The 19,746-nt window shown below is 36.3% G+C and overlaps 1 protein-coding gene across 1 annotated transcript in view; it reads right to left on the bottom strand.

The window, feature by feature from the left end:
* LOC128652451 (CUB and sushi domain-containing protein 2-like) overlaps positions 1-19,746 on the bottom strand; it is a 1,617,569-nt gene that overhangs the window by 441,094 nt on the left and 1,156,729 nt on the right. The window contains 3 exon segments of the mRNA XM_053705390.1: positions 8,082-8,297; positions 9,545-9,661; positions 10,202-10,390. Of these exon segments, the coding sequence (XP_053561365.1) occupies positions 8,082-8,297; positions 9,545-9,661; positions 10,202-10,390 (522 nt within the window).

Genomic DNA, 19,746 nt, shown 5'->3' with positions numbered 1-19,746 from the left:
AAAAATAGTTTGCATACAAAAAATTGTTAAAAAATTGCTGGCAAGTATTACAAAATAATTTTCAAAAATAAGCAAAATAAATTATATAGCGATGCTGCCGGGAGAAGCCAACTCCACCCCCTTATCATTGTTTTGACAAAGGCATTGTATTTCAACTGAGTTCACAGCTTCTAGGCATGCTCCAGCAGATAATCCCTATGCATTTTTGCATTCTACCAAAACAACAATAGATATAGATACAGCCATAGAAGGAAATGTGTCGGGGGAGTTAGAGCTTTACAATTCAGAAGCTAAAATGAAAGGGTTAATGGCGAGGCACTGCAGTATAAATTTGCAGGTAAAGTAATTAAAGTACATGTTATTATATTTTGTCTCTATCCCAACTTGTTTTATGTCCCTTTAATGCTTATCTTCCTTTTTTTGAAATAAAATGATGTATAAATCATGAAGGCTGTTTATTGCAAAGTAAAGAGAATTTCTCACCCCAAAATCTCCATTGACTACAACAAAAGCCCTTAATTGTAGATTAGTCTTTAGTAAAAGTATGTAGTTGCCTTTGGGCCACCTCTCTGGTTGGTCAAGTGAGGAATCTACTGTCATACGTTTGGAGTAAAGTTAGTGTAATGTTTAATGTATAACTAAGTATTATCACCAACATTGAGCTAGTTTCCATTGAGCAGTTAAAAAAAGCCATAAGCTACCGAAGTTGCCAGCAGCTAAAAGTAATTTATGGCTCCATTTTAGTACCAGGTTTCTATTAAAATATTTAGTGCATTGCGTGCAGTCGCCCTTTTCGTGTAGGTGTAAGTTAGCATTGTGTTAACGCTTCCACCCGATGCCGGATTTCTTTACAACACTTCTTTACTACACTCGATCACATATACGGCACCGCATATAAGTGTGGCGTATATATTTTCCCCGTCGCTCGCTGTTAAGAGCGATATTTACCTCTCAACCGCCATTCTCCCCACCGCTATAACTAAAAAATGTGTTAACCCCTAATCCACCAACCCCTATACAGCAAAATATCTATCAAACGGCTAGATTACAAGTTTTGCGGTAAGAGCTGCTTGGTACTAACTTGCAAGTTATTGTCACCGCTCACTTACCTACAGCGCTGGTATTATAGTTTTGCAAAAACCCGGCGTTAGCAGGCAATATTGCAGCATAAAGCAAAATTAAGCTCCATACCGCACTCCAATACCAGCGCTGTGGTGAGCTGGTTTTACGTGCTCGTGCACGATTTCCACATAGACATCAATGGGGAGAGCCGGCTGAAAAAAAGCCTAACACCTGCAATAAAGGAGCGTAAAGCTCCGTAACGCAGCCCAATTGATTCCTATGGGGAAATTAAATTTATGTTTACACTCAACACCCTAACATGAACCCCAAGTCTAAACACCCCTAATCTGCCGCCCCCGACATCGCCGCCACCTACATTACAGTTATTAACCCCTAATCTGCTGCCCCCGACATCACCGACACCTACATTACACTTATTAACACCTAATCTGCCGCCCCCGATATCACCGCCACCTACCTACACTTATTAACCCCTAATCTGCTTCCCCTAACATTGCCGCCACCTACCTACATTTATTAACCCCTAATCTTACGCCCCCAATGTTGCTGCCACTATACTAAAGTTATTAACCCCTAACCCTAAGTCTAACCCTAACCCCCACTAACTTTAATGTAATTAAAATAAATCTAAATAAAACCTATTATTAATAACTAAATAATTCCTATTTAAAACTAAATACTTACCTGTAAAATAAACCCTAAACTAGCTACAATATAACTAATAGTTACATTGTAGCTATCTTAGGTTTTATTTTTATTTTACAGGTAAGTTTGTATTTATTTTAACTAGGTAGACTAGTTAGTAAATAGTTATTAACTATTTGTTAACTACCTAGCTAAAATAAATACAAATGTACCTGTAAAATAAAACCTAACCTGAGTTACACTAACACCTAACCTTACACTACAATTAAATATATTACATTTATTAAATACAATTATCTAAATTACAAAAAAAAAAAACACTAAACTATACAAAATAAAAAAAGAAATGATCAAATATTTAAACTAATTACACCTAATCGAATAGCCCTATCAAAATAAAAAAGCCCCCCCAAAATAAAAAAACCCCTAGCCTAAACTAAACTGCCAATAGCCCTTAAAAGGGCCTTTTGCGAGGCATTGCCCCAAAGAAATCAGCTCTTTTACCTGAAAAAAAAAAAATACAAACACCCCCCAACAGTAAAACCCACCACCCACACAACTAAACCCCCCAAATAAAATCCTATCTAAAAAAAAACTAAGCTCCCCATTGCCCTGAAAAGGGCATTTGTATGGGCATTGCCCTTAAAAGGGAATTTAGCTCTTTTCCATTGCCCAAACCCTAAGCTAAAAATAAAACCCAACCAATAAACCCTTAAAAAAAACCTAACACTAACCCCCAAAGATCCACTTACAGTTTTTGAAGACCCGCCATCCATCCTCAACGAAGCCGGGAGAAGTCTTCATCCAAGCGGCAAGAAGTAGTCCTCCAGACGGGCAGAAGTCTTCATCCAGACGGCATCTTCTATCTTCATCCTTCCGACGCAGAGCGGCTCCATCTTCAAGACATCCAGCGCGGAGCATCCTCTTCTGACGACGGCTACTGTAGAATGAAGGTTCCTTTAAGTGATGTCAGCCAATCGGAATTAAAGGTGAAAAACTTTTTATTGGCTGATCCAATCAGCCAATAGGATTGAGATTGCATTCTATTGGCTGTTCCAATCAGCCAATAGAATGCAAGCTCAATCCTATTGGCTGATTGGATCAGCCAATAGGATTGAAGCTCAATCCTATTAGCTGATTGCATCAGCCAATAGGATTTTTTCACCTTTAATTCCGATTGGCTGATTGAATTCTATCAGCCAATCGGAATTCAAGTGACGCCATCTTGGATGATGTCATTTAAAGGAACCTTCATTCGAGAAGAGCTGTCGTCAGAAGAGAATGCTCCACGCCGGATGTCTTGAAGATGGAGCCGCTCCACGCCGGATGGATGAAGATAGAAGATGCCTTCTGGATGAAAACTTCTGCCCGTCTGGAGGACAACTTCTTGCTGCTCGGATGAAGTCTTCTCCCGGCTTCGTTGAGGACTTCTTGCCGCTTGGATGAAGACTTCTCCCGGCTTCGTTGAGGATGGATGTCAGGTCTTCAAAAACTGTAAGTGTTTTTTTTTTTATTTTGGGGGGGCTTTTTTATTTTTATAGGGCTATTAGATTAGGTGTTATTAGTTTAAATATTTGATCATTTCTTTTTTATTTTGTGAAATTTAGTGTTTTTCTTTTTTTTAATTTAGTTAATTGTATTTAATAAATGTAATTTATTTAATTGTAGTGTAAGGTTAGGTTTTAGCGTAACTCAGGTTAGGTTTTATTTTACAGGTAAATTTGTATTTATTTTAGCTAGGTAGTTAGTAAATAGTTAATAACTATTTACTAACTAGTCTACCTAGTTAAAATAAATACAAACTTACCTGTAAAATAAAACCTAAGATAGCTACAATGTAACTATTAGTTATATTGTAGCTAGTTTAGGGTTTATTTTACAGGTATTTAGTTTTAAATAGGAATTATTTTGTTATTAATAGTAGGTTTTATTTAGATTTATTTTAATTACATTAAAGTTAGTGGGTGTTAGGGTTAGGGGGTTAATAAATGTAGGTAGGTGGTGGCGATGTTAGGGGAGGCAGTTTAGGGGTTAATAATATTTTACTAGTGTGTGCGATGCGGGAGTGTAGCTGTTTAGGGGTTAATATGTTTATTATAGTGGCGGCAATGTCCGGAGCGGCAGATTAGGGGTAAATAATTTTATTTTAGTGTTTGCGATGCAGGAGGGCCTCGGTTTAGGGGTTAATAGGTAGTTTATGGATGTTAGTGTACTTTTTAGCATTTTAGTTATGAGTTTTATGGTACGGCTTTGTAGAGTAAAACTCATAACTACTGACTTTCAGTTTACGGTATGGATCTTGACGGTATAGGGTGTACCGCTCACGTTTTGGCCTCCCAGGCAAACTCGTAATACCGGCGCTAAGGCAGTCCCATTGAAAAAGGACTTTTTAAAAGCTGCGGTAGTTACGTTGCGTTATGGCCAAAAAAGTGTGCGGTGGCCCTAAATCTGCAAGACTCTTAATACCAGCGGTAGTGAAAAAGAGCATTAAAGCTGCTTTTTCACTCATTCCGTAAAACTCGTAATCTAGCCGATAGTCATTAACCCCTAAACCGCCACCCCCACAACGTTATCTACCTATTTAAACTATTAACTTCTAATCCGCCATCCCCCACATCGCAATTAACAATAAAAGTTATTAACCTCTAAACCGCCTTTCCTCCACATCGCAACTAACAATAAAATGTATTAACTTCTAAACCGCCATTCCCCCACATTGCAACTAACAATATAATTTATTAACCTTTAAACCGTCATTCTCCCACATCGCAAAGTACCTAATGAAACTATTAACCTCTAATCTGCCATATTCCCACAATGCAATCTACCTATTTAAACTATTAACCCCTAATCCGCTATATCCCCACAATGCAATCTACCTATTTAAATTTTACTGTTAGTTGCAATGTGGGGGGATGGCGGATAGAGGGGTTTTTGACGTATCGGGTTTATTTTTGGGAGGCGGGTTGGATTTCAATAGGAAAAAGGTCTCAAAAAAGCTCCTTTTTCCTATTTTACACCTAGTTGATCCAGGTGAAATTTTTGTTAATGTATCGGCAGCCTCCAACAGTGTATTAACGGTTAGCGCGGTAATTGGAAACCTGGTATTATTTATAGATTAGGGGCTTCTGATACTTTGTATGGGACACAAAAATGTTTTCGGCCGCTGGAGTCCAGTTGCCAAAAATGAGTTATAACGGGCCTTTGAAAGCAGTCGTTGAACAATATTGCTTCCGACAGCATATTTAACAGTTTGTGAGTGCACGCAAACCTAAATGCGGCTCAATGGAAACGAGCCCTTTGTTGTGTAATGTATCAGCACAAATCTGGAATGCAAATAAAGCCTATAATAATATGTACGACTTTGAAACCTAAAAATCTTGCTTCACTTTCTTTCAAGAAAAAAATATGCTGAAATACTTTCCATGGGACTTAAACCAATCTCCTGCTTAAAGGGATATGAAACCCCCAAAAATTATTTCATGATTCTGACAAAGCATGTGATTTCTTTTACAACTTTCTAATTTACTTCTTTTATCATTTTTCTTTGTTCTCTTGGTATCTTTTTTTGAAAAACAGTGAAGTAAGCTTAGGAGCCGGCCCACTTCTGGAGCACTAAATGGCAGCAGTTTTGCAAGAATGTTATCCATCTGCAAGAGCACTAGAGGGCAGCAATATTTCCTGCCATGCAGTGCTCCAGATTCCTACCTAGGTATCTCTTCAACAAATATCATGAGAGCAAAGCAAGTTTAACAATAAGAAACGTTTTTAAATGGTATGCTCTGTCTTGATCACAAAATGTTTGGGGTTTCATATCCCTTTTAAATAATGACATAAGAGCAATCAGATAAGTTAGAAGGTTTTTATCTGTACACTTACTATGTCAGGCTCACATTGCAGTGTAATGTCAAGTCGTGTAGCCTGTCAGATCTATACAATAAATTATACATTGTGACTGGCAGAAATGTAGGATTAAGAAAGTGGATACAGTGTACACAGAGCAGCAGTGTTACACACACAGCCTCTGGCAGAACATTTGTATCCGTCACAAGGAAATTAAATATGAACGTAAGGGCAGGGAAAGAAGAAGAAGACTAAAAGATGTTCATAATCCCAAAGAGAATTTAAACCTAAAGTGTCACAATTAGGCTTCAACCATGCTGTAATATAGCTCTTACAGTGCCAAAAAAGTGTTCATTAACCTTGATCTGCTGTTGGTAATGAACATCTCATAGAAATCCCCATTATAAAAAGAAATATTGAAAAATATATGGACTCGGGTAGACAATATGCTTATGAATTAACCAAAATGTGACAAAGCTATGAAAATCTAATAACGTAGCTCTAATCAACATTGCTATACTTTTTATTATTCAATACAGACAGCTAGCTGGGATCATCTTCACTAACATCCTTGTCAGGTAAATTGATGTGTTCTAATAAACTTGGATGCCCTGTACAGCCAACGTGCAAGAAGAATGTCTTTTGAGTTCCATGTATGAGTGAGGTACAGCCAAGTTATTACATTTCAGACACATTAATAACTCATATTCATACATTTATTTAGTGACCTTGCACCGATTCCCTATCTAGCACATTATCACTTGAATATAGCAGTAGCTGAACATCTCTTTAACTGACCAATTTTTTTCTTCTAGTCTGTCCTTGGAAATCTTTTATATTTTTGGAAGTATAATGTCTACACAGTCGCTAAAAAAAATGCCTTTTCTGTATTAACTTTAATCAACTTGCGGAAAGCCTACTACCTACTACATAAATACACCATACAATTTCATGAAGCTTCCATTAAGATTGTAAACTATTAGAAATGCAATGAACAAGTACTTCGGCATCTTATTCCAAATTTTCCCTTTTACTGAATTATGCATCTTTCTTGCACCTGTTAATAATCTAGATACATAGACATTTGTGAGGTTGCAATGGGCCTTGTTGCATTGAGCCTCCCTTCATATATAGTTGCATGACATGCCCTATACATTATATCTTACACATCAACACATTAAAGGGACAGTTTACTCAAATTCTTTCTCCCCTTTAATTTGTTCCCAATGATCCACTTTACCTGATGGAGTGTATTAAATGTTTTACAAGTAGCTCCTTTACCCTTATATTGGCATTTGAAATCGTTGATTTAGCATGTGGTATCCCCACCTATTCTGAAAGTTTGGGCCACATGTCCAAGCTATAGATAAGCTTTGTAAACACAGCCAGCAGAAGAAATTACACTCCCAGTGGGATATAGCAGAGATAATGTAATACAATGTTGATTTTCCATAGTTCTCTCCAAGTACTGGTGATTGTTTTATGGACAGATATAAGATAAAGAAATATGTATATGTACACAATGTGATACAGTAATGACATCTGATTATACCTAAAAGCTCAACCCATTTTATTAGGTTGTAGCTTCAAAACACAAAATCAGAGCTTTAATATACAGAAATAAACCTTAAAAAGCTAGTTTTCATACATTTTTTACTCTGCAGTTGGTAAAAATAGCAATTGTAAAGACATTAAGGGAAAAACTATTTTACAGTATACTGTCCCTTTAAGTGCTAGTCATGGAAAATAATTACAGCTACAACACTACAGAAACACGTGTAAAATGGTTTCTGATGTGTCTATCAAATATTTGCATATCTGGTTTGCCGTCTTATGGATAGAATGATCATTTTCTTGAAGTTCAGGCTGTGAGTGTTTTTGGGTGTCCTAAAAGTATGGTCAGGATATCTACCTGGTGCATTTAGGCCTAGCATGACACATTCATAAAGACTATACTGCCTGTATGAAGTATTTGGTCTCTCAGTCTCGCTATTTCAGTTCTGATATTTTCTCTTTTATTTTTATTTTATGTCTCTTTAACTGTTTTTATTTGTGTTTAATTTAGAGTTGACTTTTTCTATAAAGGAAGTTTGTTTTAACTTTTTTTTTCCCTGCAAAGTTGTGATGCCATGGTCCTTCCCAGTGGAAATTGTTTGTGCATCAAGATTTGAAGAACGTTCCTGCTCTATTGAATATAAAGGAAAGTGACATGCAACGGGCAGATCTGACATAGTGTAGATACAAATTTCTAATAATTATACAATTTTTTATTGAAATGTTGCGGCAAGTTCCCCCCCAATATTAGTGATACTAATTTGTTTGAAAACTTTAATCACATCCTTCTCTGTATTATATGTTCACATGAGCAACTATGACTCAATACAAAAGTAGATTAATTCTGATAAAGAAGTACATTATTTTTATAACAGGAAATATCACATTCAAACCCAAATGTTATCTATCAAAATACCTTCAATTTTAATTAGAAACATGGCAAAAATGTTGCTTACCTGAAAATGTGACATTAAACCCCTCATAGGACATAGAGAAATCTGATATGAAGCGTAGCTGAGCTGTGAAGTTCCCATATAATCCGGCACTGATAGGAGCAGGCAGACGGGATCCTGTGAGGCGTTTTAGTGGCTGGGTAAAGCTGCCATTCTCTGTAATCAGCAGGTAGTCATGTCCACTTTCTAGGTGAAAGGTATGGAAAGTGAAGAACACGCCTGGAGAGATAAAGGCATAAAACAAAGGAAAAGGTTATATTACACTGTTGGCGCATTGTACCAAGCAAGCCTTAATAGTGCCACCGCTAGTGCTCTAAGGACTGTTAGTTAAAATAATACAAAAATAACAATACAGAAACAACAACCTGCACATGTGATTGACCAAATGGCTCAGGGCCTGGTTCATCAAGTGAAACAGATTAAAATTTTGACTCCCCATCTTCTATTTTTCTAAATGATGTTTGGTATACAGTACAACTAATCAGCTAACGCACTGATGGTTTAAAGCCGCTTAATAAAACCCACATATGGTACTAAGCTGGTGGCAGACGCTGGGAGTGATTCCATTAAACTCAAGTTCATCAAATTATATGAGGCTCATTCAATACTTTGTGCCAAAATTGTCATATACTTACATTTGGCAGTTCAGATCACCTCTCATATCTTTTTTCATTGTGTTTTCAGTTTTTGGTGTATATAGACATCCGCCCCTAATCATCTGACCATTAAGAATTTATTCTTATATATATATATTATAAATGGTTTAATGCAACCATTATTGGTAAAATGAAACAAATAAATACACATTTATCTATTAGAATTATTTATTTTACCTATAAAAATACTTTTTTTTATTAAATACATTAAAACCTATAGTCTATCTTATTTGTCTGGAAGAAGCAATAAGCAGTTGCCAACCTATATATATGTGTATGCTATGGGCTGATAACTGAATAATTTAGTAATTACTGCATTTTTACAAATTTACAATAACATTGATATTATTCTAATATCATGATTTTAATTGTTATATTTGTGTTTTTTTAATTCCAATAGTAATTTGCTAATTTCTAGGGCCAAACTGAAGTCATATTGGCTACTGACTTGTGATTGTATTCTTACTGGAAAAACAATGATAGAACACTAATTAATGAATATATAGTCAATGGGATTTGCACTTTTAGCACTCTTGTGACAATTGCTAGGGTGTCAGGATGTAGATGAAAAGCCATTAAAGCCCTCGGTCTGATGAAGGACTGCTTTGTCCCCAAAATGTTGCTAAATAATTAAAATGTTATTCTTAACAAGTCTATTTAAATGGGGATCTCTTCATGGATACATATCTGTGTGAGTGTGTGTGTTACCCTGAAATGATTCATGCAGCTACATTAGTATAGAGTAACAAAATCTTTTCTAAACCACTGTGGTTCTACAAGATGACTAAGTGTTCCTAAAGGAGATCTCACCTTTACCATGAGAAGTTTCTATCACCCATGTGCAGTTGAGGTTGTTTGGATAGAAGTCAGGGAATCCTGGTGACAGTATAGTACCGCTGGAGCCCTGGATATATCCCCCGCACAGTGCTGTAGAAAGAACAGATTATATGGTCTGGGTAAGAAAAGAGACCCTATTTTTTCTCCCTGCAATTATATCAAAGTTAAATTTTGCATATTTATATAACCAATTGATAACACCATTATCCTTGCTACATTCCAAATGTGTTTCTGATTTGTTTGGTCATGTATAATGTTCAGCTTGTCCAATACTATATAACAGCCATTCTTAATCAGTAATTGTTCTATAACCCCTTTTTCTTTTTATCTATTATGTCTTCACAATCCTAAAAAAATCCTTCCTCTAAGAACAGCAGTTTACTCTCTCACTTTTTTATTTTTTAAAAACTACTGTCTTTGCTACCCTCTCATAACCTAATCAGGAAAGTTAAAACATATAAATGTATTAGCTTTATATATATATCTGCGCCAAACTCTTTATTTATGAATTTCACGGTATTATCAGCTATGGTCAATGCATTACCCTTAGAAACTTAAGTTTATATGTTGTGAAACACTTTATTACAATGGGACAGTACACAGGAGCTTCCTTTAGGACATAATATTTACCTTCACAGCTTGGAAGGGCTCTGCTCCACTGGAAGTTGGGTTCACACTCTAGAGCTTCATTATCACTAAGTGTATAACCCGGATCACAGCTGAAGGTCACCAAAGCCCCCACATAGAAGTCATTGCCATGACGCTGCCCATTGACAGGTATCCCTGGATCCAGGCAATGATCAGATTGTAATGTTACAGCTGTTAAGCAAAGTACATATATCAGATTATACATATTCTATAAATAAAACAATCTTGTAAATAGGTTTAAGATCTATAGAATGATCGGAAAATATGAACTCAATATTATTAAGAAAACATCTTACTCACTAGATTTAAGCAATGAGTGGTATATCATATATACAGGGTCTGACCTATAGAATGCAGTACATTTATATAAATAGAAGTTATACTATCCATGTGAAAAGCTCCTCATGAAGAACGCCATATCATATTTATTTATTTAAAGGGACTAGGAAGTCAAAATTAAATGTTAATGATTCAACTAAAGTGTACAAACCTTTTCAATTTACTTTTTTAATCAAATTTACCATTTTTTCTTGGTATCATTTGTTGAAATGAAACTCCTTTCTATACCAGGATACTGAGGTAAATTCAGCAGTGTGCACTGGCCTGGATCACTATATGGCAGCTGTATAATGCAACAATGTTCATAACAATGTCATAAATATCTTGCTCAAGACAAATGCCTCTATGTCTATCTCAGTATCATCTCATAGAAAGGAGTTAAGTTTCAACAAAGCTTCCCAAGAGGTAGACACGATAATAGAACTACGTTTTTATGTTTTTTAAATTGTGCTGTCTGAATCATAAAAGTTTTATTTTTACTTCAATATTAATTTAGATTACAAGTGAAGCACTAATTTATTGTGTGCCTGCAAAACGGGCAAATTTGCAAGAGGCTGGTTATTATTGCTTCTGAATGAGTGCTTATGAAATTAACCAGAGATCATATCTCTGGTTAAATGTATACATGTGCCCATAATTTCCCCAAAATACAGTGTAGTGTATTTTATTAAAAAATCATAATTGTAGCTAATTTATTATTTAAAAAAATAACTGTACTGGGCATTATTTGGGGGGTACAGTTGGCAGTAGTGGGGTGTTAGAAAGAAAAAAAGTGCCTTTACATTGCAGTCTTTGAGAACTGTGTGTTCCCAGTAAATATATATATGTATATAATCATATACATATATATTTACAATTCTCTGCCATCGCTGCGTGACTAACTCCCTTTGCTGCGCTGCTTCTCATCCCTTGTCTCCCAGCATGAGAACGAGGCTCCCATTGGAGCCGATGGTAGCCTGCTCTTGTGAGCACAATGCTTCCCAGCAATGCAAACACAAGCTTACGTTCACATTGCTGTCAACTTGTAGTACCAGTGCTCATTAGCGATATTTAGTGCTCCACTTGTAATCTGGCCGTTAATGTGCCCCCCCCCCCATTGTATGTTAGGTACAGTATAGTATGTGTCAAATGCACATTACAACAGCTCCATAAATAGTCTAGTATAAAGCCTATAATGTATATTACATCAGACATATAGAAAATAGCATATATCTAAACTAGAAACCACAGTATGCGAAATCTATAAAATGAACAACACATAGCTATAAAATGTTTAGTCCATATAATGTATACGGAATCATGTTATTTTAAAGGGACAGTCAAGTCCAAAAAACCTTTAATGATTCAAATGGGGCATGTAATTTAAACAACTTTCCAATTTACTTTTATCACCAATTTTGCTTTGTTCTCTTGGTATTAGTTGAAAGCCAAACCTAGGAGGTTCATATGATAATTTCTTAGACCTTGAAGGCCGCCTCTAATCTGAAAGCATTTTGACAGTTTTTTACCAATAGAGGGCATTAGTTCATGTGTTTCTCACAGATAACATTGAGCTCACACACGTGAATTTACCGAGGAGTGAGCACTGATTGGCTAAAGTGCAAGTCTGTCAAAAGAACTGAAATAAGGGGGCAGTCTGCAGAGGCTTGGATACAAGGTAATTATTATTATAACTGTGTTTGTTATGCAAAACTGGGAAATGGGTAATAAAATGATTATCTATATTTTTAAACAACAAAAATTCTGGTGTTGACTGTCCCTTTAATTTAGAATATATTCTATTTAGAAGAAATTGGCTAATGTTGTTTTGTCACCTAAGAGATTTGTATTGGGCTAAGAACAGTTTATATTAGAATTCTAGGCATCAATCTTTTCTGGAATGGATTATAAACTAGCTGATTAATTTAGGATATGTTACGTGCTCAAATAAAAATGATTTCACTGCAGTTTATTTCTTGAAATACTCAATCTCAGCAATAAAAAGAGATTTGTTTTAATCTATGAGGAATTCTTTGCTCTCGGTCATGTAATCATGGAGGATCAGCACTTATTGTAGAATATGAGGTGTAATCACAATGGGACCCAAGTGTATCAGGATACAGAGAGGGGTCTTCAGAACTTGTTCTGCCACTAAATCATTGACTTTTTATTTAATGCCAACGCTTAAAGGGACATAATACTCATATGCTAAATCACTTGAAACTGATGCAGTATAACTGTAAAAAGCTGACAGGAAAATATCACCAGAGCATCTCTATGTAAAAAAGGAAGATATTTTACCTCACAATTTCCTCAACTCAGTAAGTTCTGTGTAAAAAAATATGCTTCAGCTGCAGGTAAAAAAAAAAATAAAATGAAGAAATGAACAGCAGCCAATCATCATCAGCAGTGCTGAGGTCATGAACTCTTTTACTGTGATCTCATGAGATTTCACTTTACTCTCAAGAGATTTCATAGTAAACTTCCTTAAACTGAATAGGGAAATAAGAGATGAGTGTGCACGTAAGCTCACTCCCTTAGCTGTCCCGGGACAGACATCCTGATTTGCTGCTTAGAAGTCCTTTACAATGGAATGTGGCTACTGAGGAATTTTTGAGGTAAAATATCTTTCTTTTTTTACATAGAGATGTTCAGGTGATATTTTATAGTCAGCTTTTTATAGCTATGCTGCATCACTTTCAAGTGTTTCAACATTTGGGTATCATGGCCCTTTAAAGGGACACTGAACTCAGTGTATGTTCCATCTAAAAGAGGATATTTTCATAAATATCCTCTTTTAGATGATATTTTCATAAATATCCTCTTTTTGCGCTTCACAAACTGTCATGCTTTCACCTATTCTTGCTTTCCCTTTAATAGGAGGTGTCTACCATCAGGTATAAAGGTTCCTCCCACAATCTAATAGTTGCTTGATTATTTTGTTCTACTAGCTCAGAATTATCCAGCTCCTGCATCTTCTGGTATCTCTGTTGTGCAGACCTCACCTCTCACACCAGCTATCACCTTGTGAGCATCCGCTCTCACTTACCATCTCATTGGAGTAATTTCTAAGGATCAATCTATCTCCCTGAAACTCCTGCTCTCTCAGAGCTGACAGTTTCCAACTTCCGGTTTCGGTAACACTGCAGGTGTGACGTCACACGCCGGAGCTGCACACAGACTCAACTCCAAAGGATCTCCTCCTGTTACAGAGTATCTGGACTTCCACTAAATAGTAAGAATTCTTACCTAAATACTCCTCTCTAATGTTAATAATTACCTGGTACCTAAACTATAACTTGTTAACAATCTTTACTAATATTGTGCTGCATTTGTCTGTATCTTTTATATTGGTGTCCCACACTTAGTATCTCTGTCATAAGCTGACATCCTCCTGACTATAGATTTACTTGTGTAGATTTCCACCATATATCAATGCAAGGTTTATTTCTAATTATGAACAAGATTTCATATGTTGCCACCTATTATCTAGGAATAAATCTTCTACACACCTATTAAACAAAACTCATAGAAATCCTTATTAGTTAATTTATATTCTACTACAGTTGAATTCAACTAAAGGATAAATATTTCTTCCTACAGGAATTAGGAAATTCAGCAATGCAGGTGAATATCCTGACACAAACTGACATTTTCTAGTCAAGCTTTTAAAATGGAGCCACAGGATTTGGACTTACCTGCCAGTGATCATTAATACAGCCGTATAATTTATGCTAAAACATGCATTTTAAATTTGAATAGCATGTAATTAAAGAGACGTACGATAACACTGGCCAGTGTCACATGCATATGCTCCGATCCTGCCAGTGTATGCTCACCAGGGTGTGTAAATGAAAACAATTGTTACAGAACATTTAAAACATTTCCATAGATGCATTTTTTTGAGTATAAATATTAGCAAATTGCAAATATCCCTTTAAGTGAAGTAGCAAGTAAGCAATTATGGTCAATGGTCACTTGCAGATAATTAAGTAATTGTAAACAGCTATTGAGTTGACATGTTTGAGAAGCACATAGAAGCACATCATGTTGTAGTCAACCTTCAGTTGACCATCATCATGCATTGTCATCACCACTGAGGAGAACAATAGTAAAACTAATTAACCTGACCTTAGATGGCTTGAACTCTCACACTCAAATTAAGCTTTGGGCAAGACTGGGTGAATAGTGGCCAAGATAAAATGGCCAGTAGCTGTTGGCATAAGCTGTTTTTTATTCTTGTGTGTTGCCTATCATTTTACTTATGTGCCAGTGATCTCCTACTCTTACATTACCCTGTTACATCTTATTTACAATCAGCTTTACATGAAATTTCTAAGTTCGGATGCATGATAATTCTAGAAGACTTGAATATGTTAGATTTTATGTAGTAATCACATATATAGCATATGTATACCTTTACCATTATGGCATAGTTTCAAATTTATTACAATACCCATTTTATAGTCTTTGTCATACTTTATAGTCCTTGTTATTTATATACTTTTGTGAGTGTTGAAGTCAGATCTTTTAAAGTTACCAGAGTATTGAATTAACACTTTTAAACTTAGCTGACAGCATTTACTCTTGGCGCACAGGTTAGCAATACCTCTATATAAAACAGTCCTTTAGTAATTTATTTTGTTCATTCACAAAGGCTACAATTATGGATCTCAACTGTAATAATTGATAATTTATCATTTATACAAGGACCTGTTATGCACCAGGACTATTTCAATTATGTAATTGTATTTGGTCTTGAGTTTTCACAGTTTCTCATTTACACTCATGATTCAATTTCTAAAAAAAAGTCCTTCTGTGTATTGAAACTTTGCTAGTTATAGTCTAAAGCAGTTACTGTCATAATAACCAAATCTCACGTTGGTAGGATACTCTATATTATCCCATGCAGTGTGCTAGTTTCTGTGGTTTACTGTCTTTACACATTTATTTTGTACAGTATTTATTGAAAATATTTTTAGAAACCAAGGAAATTAAATTGCAAAAACCTATATCCATGCCAGGATATAGGTTATCATTCAAATGTTTAAAAATGGAAATAACTATTTTCATATCACTTAAAGGAAATTTTAAATAAATTTGGCTTCACAACCCAAAAAAATCATATACAAACTTTCTATTGTTTATTGAGGAACAACTAAATGGTCTGGCATTAACATGCATTTTACTGTGCTAATAATTAGCTATTTACATCAATAGCCATTTTAGATTTTACTTTAAAGGGACATTAAACACTTTGAGATGGTAATATAAAATGATAAATTGTATATATAAAACAACTCTGCAATACACTTTCATTATTTATTTTGTCCTCTTTGCCTGTAATTCCATTCTGAAATTGCAAGCTTTTCAGTTCCTGTTAGAAATGGAAGTGCAGAACACTGTTAAATCCAGCACAGCCATTGGCTGCACACTCTAGTGACCTATTTATAACTGTCCCTAATTGGCCACAGCAGAGAAGGTAACACAAGTTACAACATGGCAGCTCCCAGTGTTTTATAGACACTAAAACTTTACACTTATTTTGTCACTTTTTAAACAACTAATGAAACTTTAAAAAATACATCTACATGTTAGTCATGGACTAATCTTTTCTTTGAATGCATCATTCTATCTAGCATGTATTTAGTGTTTAATGTCCCTTTAAGTTGTTAGCGCATACATAATTCTATTGTCCCTTTTGCTGCTAAGCCTTTTTCACTCTAGTGCGCACTGCTGAGCCAACTTTTAGCTTTTTTTGCTACCTACATTTAAAAGCTAGGCCTAGCAGATTCACAATATTCTATTATTATATTTAGAAATCATAGAGTGTGATAGCTGCGGCAAAAACTGTAAAATAAAATGTGTAATTTTTGCATAGATTTTAGTAAATAATATTGGAAATGGCCCAGTGACCACTGCTGGTACAGTGATCACTTTACTAAATTGTCATTAAGGGTACCCGCATGTGAAATAGGGGCCCAAGCAAGATTTTGGGAGTTATTATATATATTAGAGAGGACCCATTGTGTAGTACAGAAATAAAAGCACTTTTTCCTGCAAGGTGTTCACTGTTACCACAGTGATCACCTGACTATAAAGACAAAATTCATATAGAACTTAAAGGGACACTGTAACCAAAAATTTTCTTTCGTGATTCAGATTGAGCATGAAATTTTAAGCAACTTTCTAATTTACTCCTATTATCAAATTTTCTTCATTCTCTTGGTATCTTTATTTGAAATGCAAGAATGTAAGTTTAGATGCCGGCCCATTTTTGGTGAACAACCTGGGTTGTCCTTGCTGATTGGTGGATAAATTCATCCACCAATAAAAAAGTGCTGTCCAGAGTACTGAAACCAAAAAAAGCTTAGATGCCTTCTTTTTCAAATAATGATAGCAAGAGAACGAAGAAAAATTAAAAATAGGAGTAAATTAGAAAGTTGCTTAAAATTTCATGCTCAATCTGAATCACGAAAGAAAAATTTTGGTTACAGTTTCCCTTTAAACTTTATTAGGAGTTTGTAGACATACCAGATTTTTTTATTATTATTGTGCATGCAATTTAACATCCCCAAGCAAATCCTCATGCTTTTTTTTACTTAATACAGTATTTAAAAGATCTGCTTTCTATTACTGCTCCAAGACCAGTGCTCCAAACAGATGATTCTCTTTCAACTGATGGGTCTTGAAGGTTTGTAGCTTGTAAAGGAACTGAGATAGAGGGTCTTGAATAACCTCCCCATCCAGCTCCCTTGCAGCTACGGGTGCAACCTGGTTATGCCCCTTTGTGACATCACCACATGTGTACATGGTGACGTCTTGGCACTCCCATGAAGCCTGGGAGTGCTGCCCACTAGGCCATCAATGATCCCCAGCCTGTAGTGTGGGGGGTTGCCAAAAACAGTGTTTTATCTGGGATCCCCCTGCCTGAGGAAAAAGGCTTGTCATGCGCCTACAGGCTGCAATGTGCATGATGATGTGCATAGTTTGTCATGCACATCAAAGAGGCTAAAGAGGAATTCATTTATAATATATCTATCTATCTATCTATCTATCTATCTATCTATCTGTCTGTCTGTCTGTCTGTCTGTCTATCGCTTATTGGCAGTTTCTTTCAAAACTGGTAGTTTGTATTATGGCTTGATGTTATTACTGCTAAACTCATGCTTTACTGGATTCTACTCAGATATTTTTGTTTGGATAGTATGGTGGCATTAATTTATGTTTATAGTTCTATGTTTTACATTATGAGGAAGCAGGAAAGCATGTTTTACCATTGACTGTATATAAGCATCTTTTTTGGGTTATTTCTGTTGGCTAAAGAAGAGGAAGCAGCTCTTTTGGTGAAGAAAAAAAACCTATCAGTCTCCAACAAAAAAAACAACAACCTAACACTAAACCCCAAGATGGTACTCACCAATGATGAATCTAGGCAGTGGCGCACCATCTTCATCTCAGAGGCGGTCCATCTTCTTATCTTCATCCCGGCTTTGTGGCGGTGGTGGTGGTCTTCATCAATCTTCCATTTATGTGGTAACTAGCCGCTCACTGAATTTTGAATGCGAGGTACCCCTTTTGTATAGGGTTACCCTTGCATTCCTATTGGCAGATTAACATGTTCAAATTCAAATCAGCCAATATAATGAAAGATTTTTTCTATTGGAATTTGAATTTGAACATGCAAATCAGCCAACAGGAATGCAAGGGTTCCCATATATAAAAGGGATAACTCAAGGGGCGTGTCCTAACAGCGGCCTGAAATGGCCGCAGATTCTTAGAGCTCCGGCTGAAAATCCTAAAACCGCCGATACGGGAAACCTCTTACAGCATAAATACCAAACTAACAGCTAGTATCACGGAGATACTCGGCATTAAAACAATATTTAAGCTACCTGCTGTATTCTTGACGCCGGATCACAAGATTGGACAAATAAGGCCTGGAGCGGCGGCTCATTGCAGGCAGCGTTTCCCCCCTCGGCAAGCCGAGGTATTTTGCCGGGATCAGGAACACGAGCAGCATACTATCACCTTGCATATCTCTGAGGTGACTCTGGAAAAGAAACACTAACTTTAACAGAGGATATAGAACTACCAAATACCTTCTTGTGAAATAAATATGGCAGCTGAGAGAGAACACGACTTGACAGCCCGCATGGATAGCATTCTTATAAAGCTGGAAGCATGCATGTTGAATTTGCTCCAAAGAGCCCCCAGGGACTATCTAACGGACATACAGCAGACACGCAGTATAAAGATGAGTACAGATGGAGCTTTAGAGATGGCTGCGCAGGGAGTTGGTGCCGCGGAAACGGGCGCCCCCGTGGAGCCCTCCCCGCAGCTGAAGCATGTTCACAAAAATTCATCTTTGCTCCATACATCAAAACCAACCCAAAAGGAGTCAATACAATACTCTCCATATAGCCCAAAGTCCAAGAATATGACAGCCACTTCGACTATTAAAGGCTCATTCCCACCCAAATATCGGCTTCCCAGGAAAGCGGGTCAATTTACAACTACGCACCTACTAGTAATACACAATAACCTATCGCAAGGGACCAAGTCGTTGTCCAAGAATATACTGAATGCAGAGCGGACTTGGGAGCATGAGTGGGACTCTCGGACTGCTCCCGATATCCTTGTGTCTCAAAATTGGCCGTCAAACGACCCAGCTTCTGGACTGAGTGTGGTTCCCTTACTATGGATTAATGTACTCTCCAACTTCAATGAAAGGGACCCCGGTAGACGTGCAAAATTAGGCGATTTGCTTGGAACCTCTGATGTGGGTCTGGAAATAACGTAGGCAAGCAGGACTCTGCCCTATGTAATTAATTGTTCATATAACCAGTTCCTACATTTAGGTTTATATTACTAAAGGTACTTTAAGCAAACATATGATGTTGCAGCATGTTTCTACTTGCACGTATAAGTTACTAAAACTCTGTTATGCAAATGAATGTTGTTATACTCCGTTTTTATATGCATATTTCTTTTATTAAGGTTTATACAATGCTGTGTTTTGGTGGTGCTTATGCATTGCGAGGCTAGATTAAATATCCAGTTTCTATATTTTCTCACAAAGAGAATAAGAGTGACATGGTTTTACTATCACTGGCAGCAAATAACAAGTATAACAGCTCTCACGTCTATGTACCAGCATCCCTTAGTCTTCTTTATGAATCACCCTTATGCTTGCTACATCGCATATT

This window comes from Bombina bombina, chromosome 3, assembly GCF_027579735.1.
Source record: "Bombina bombina isolate aBomBom1 chromosome 3, aBomBom1.pri, whole genome shotgun sequence".
Lineage (NCBI taxonomy): Eukaryota > Metazoa > Chordata > Amphibia > Anura > Bombinatoridae > Bombina > Bombina bombina.
Note: the sequence above shows the minus strand (reverse complement) of the source record. Positions and strands in the feature narration are given on the sequence as shown.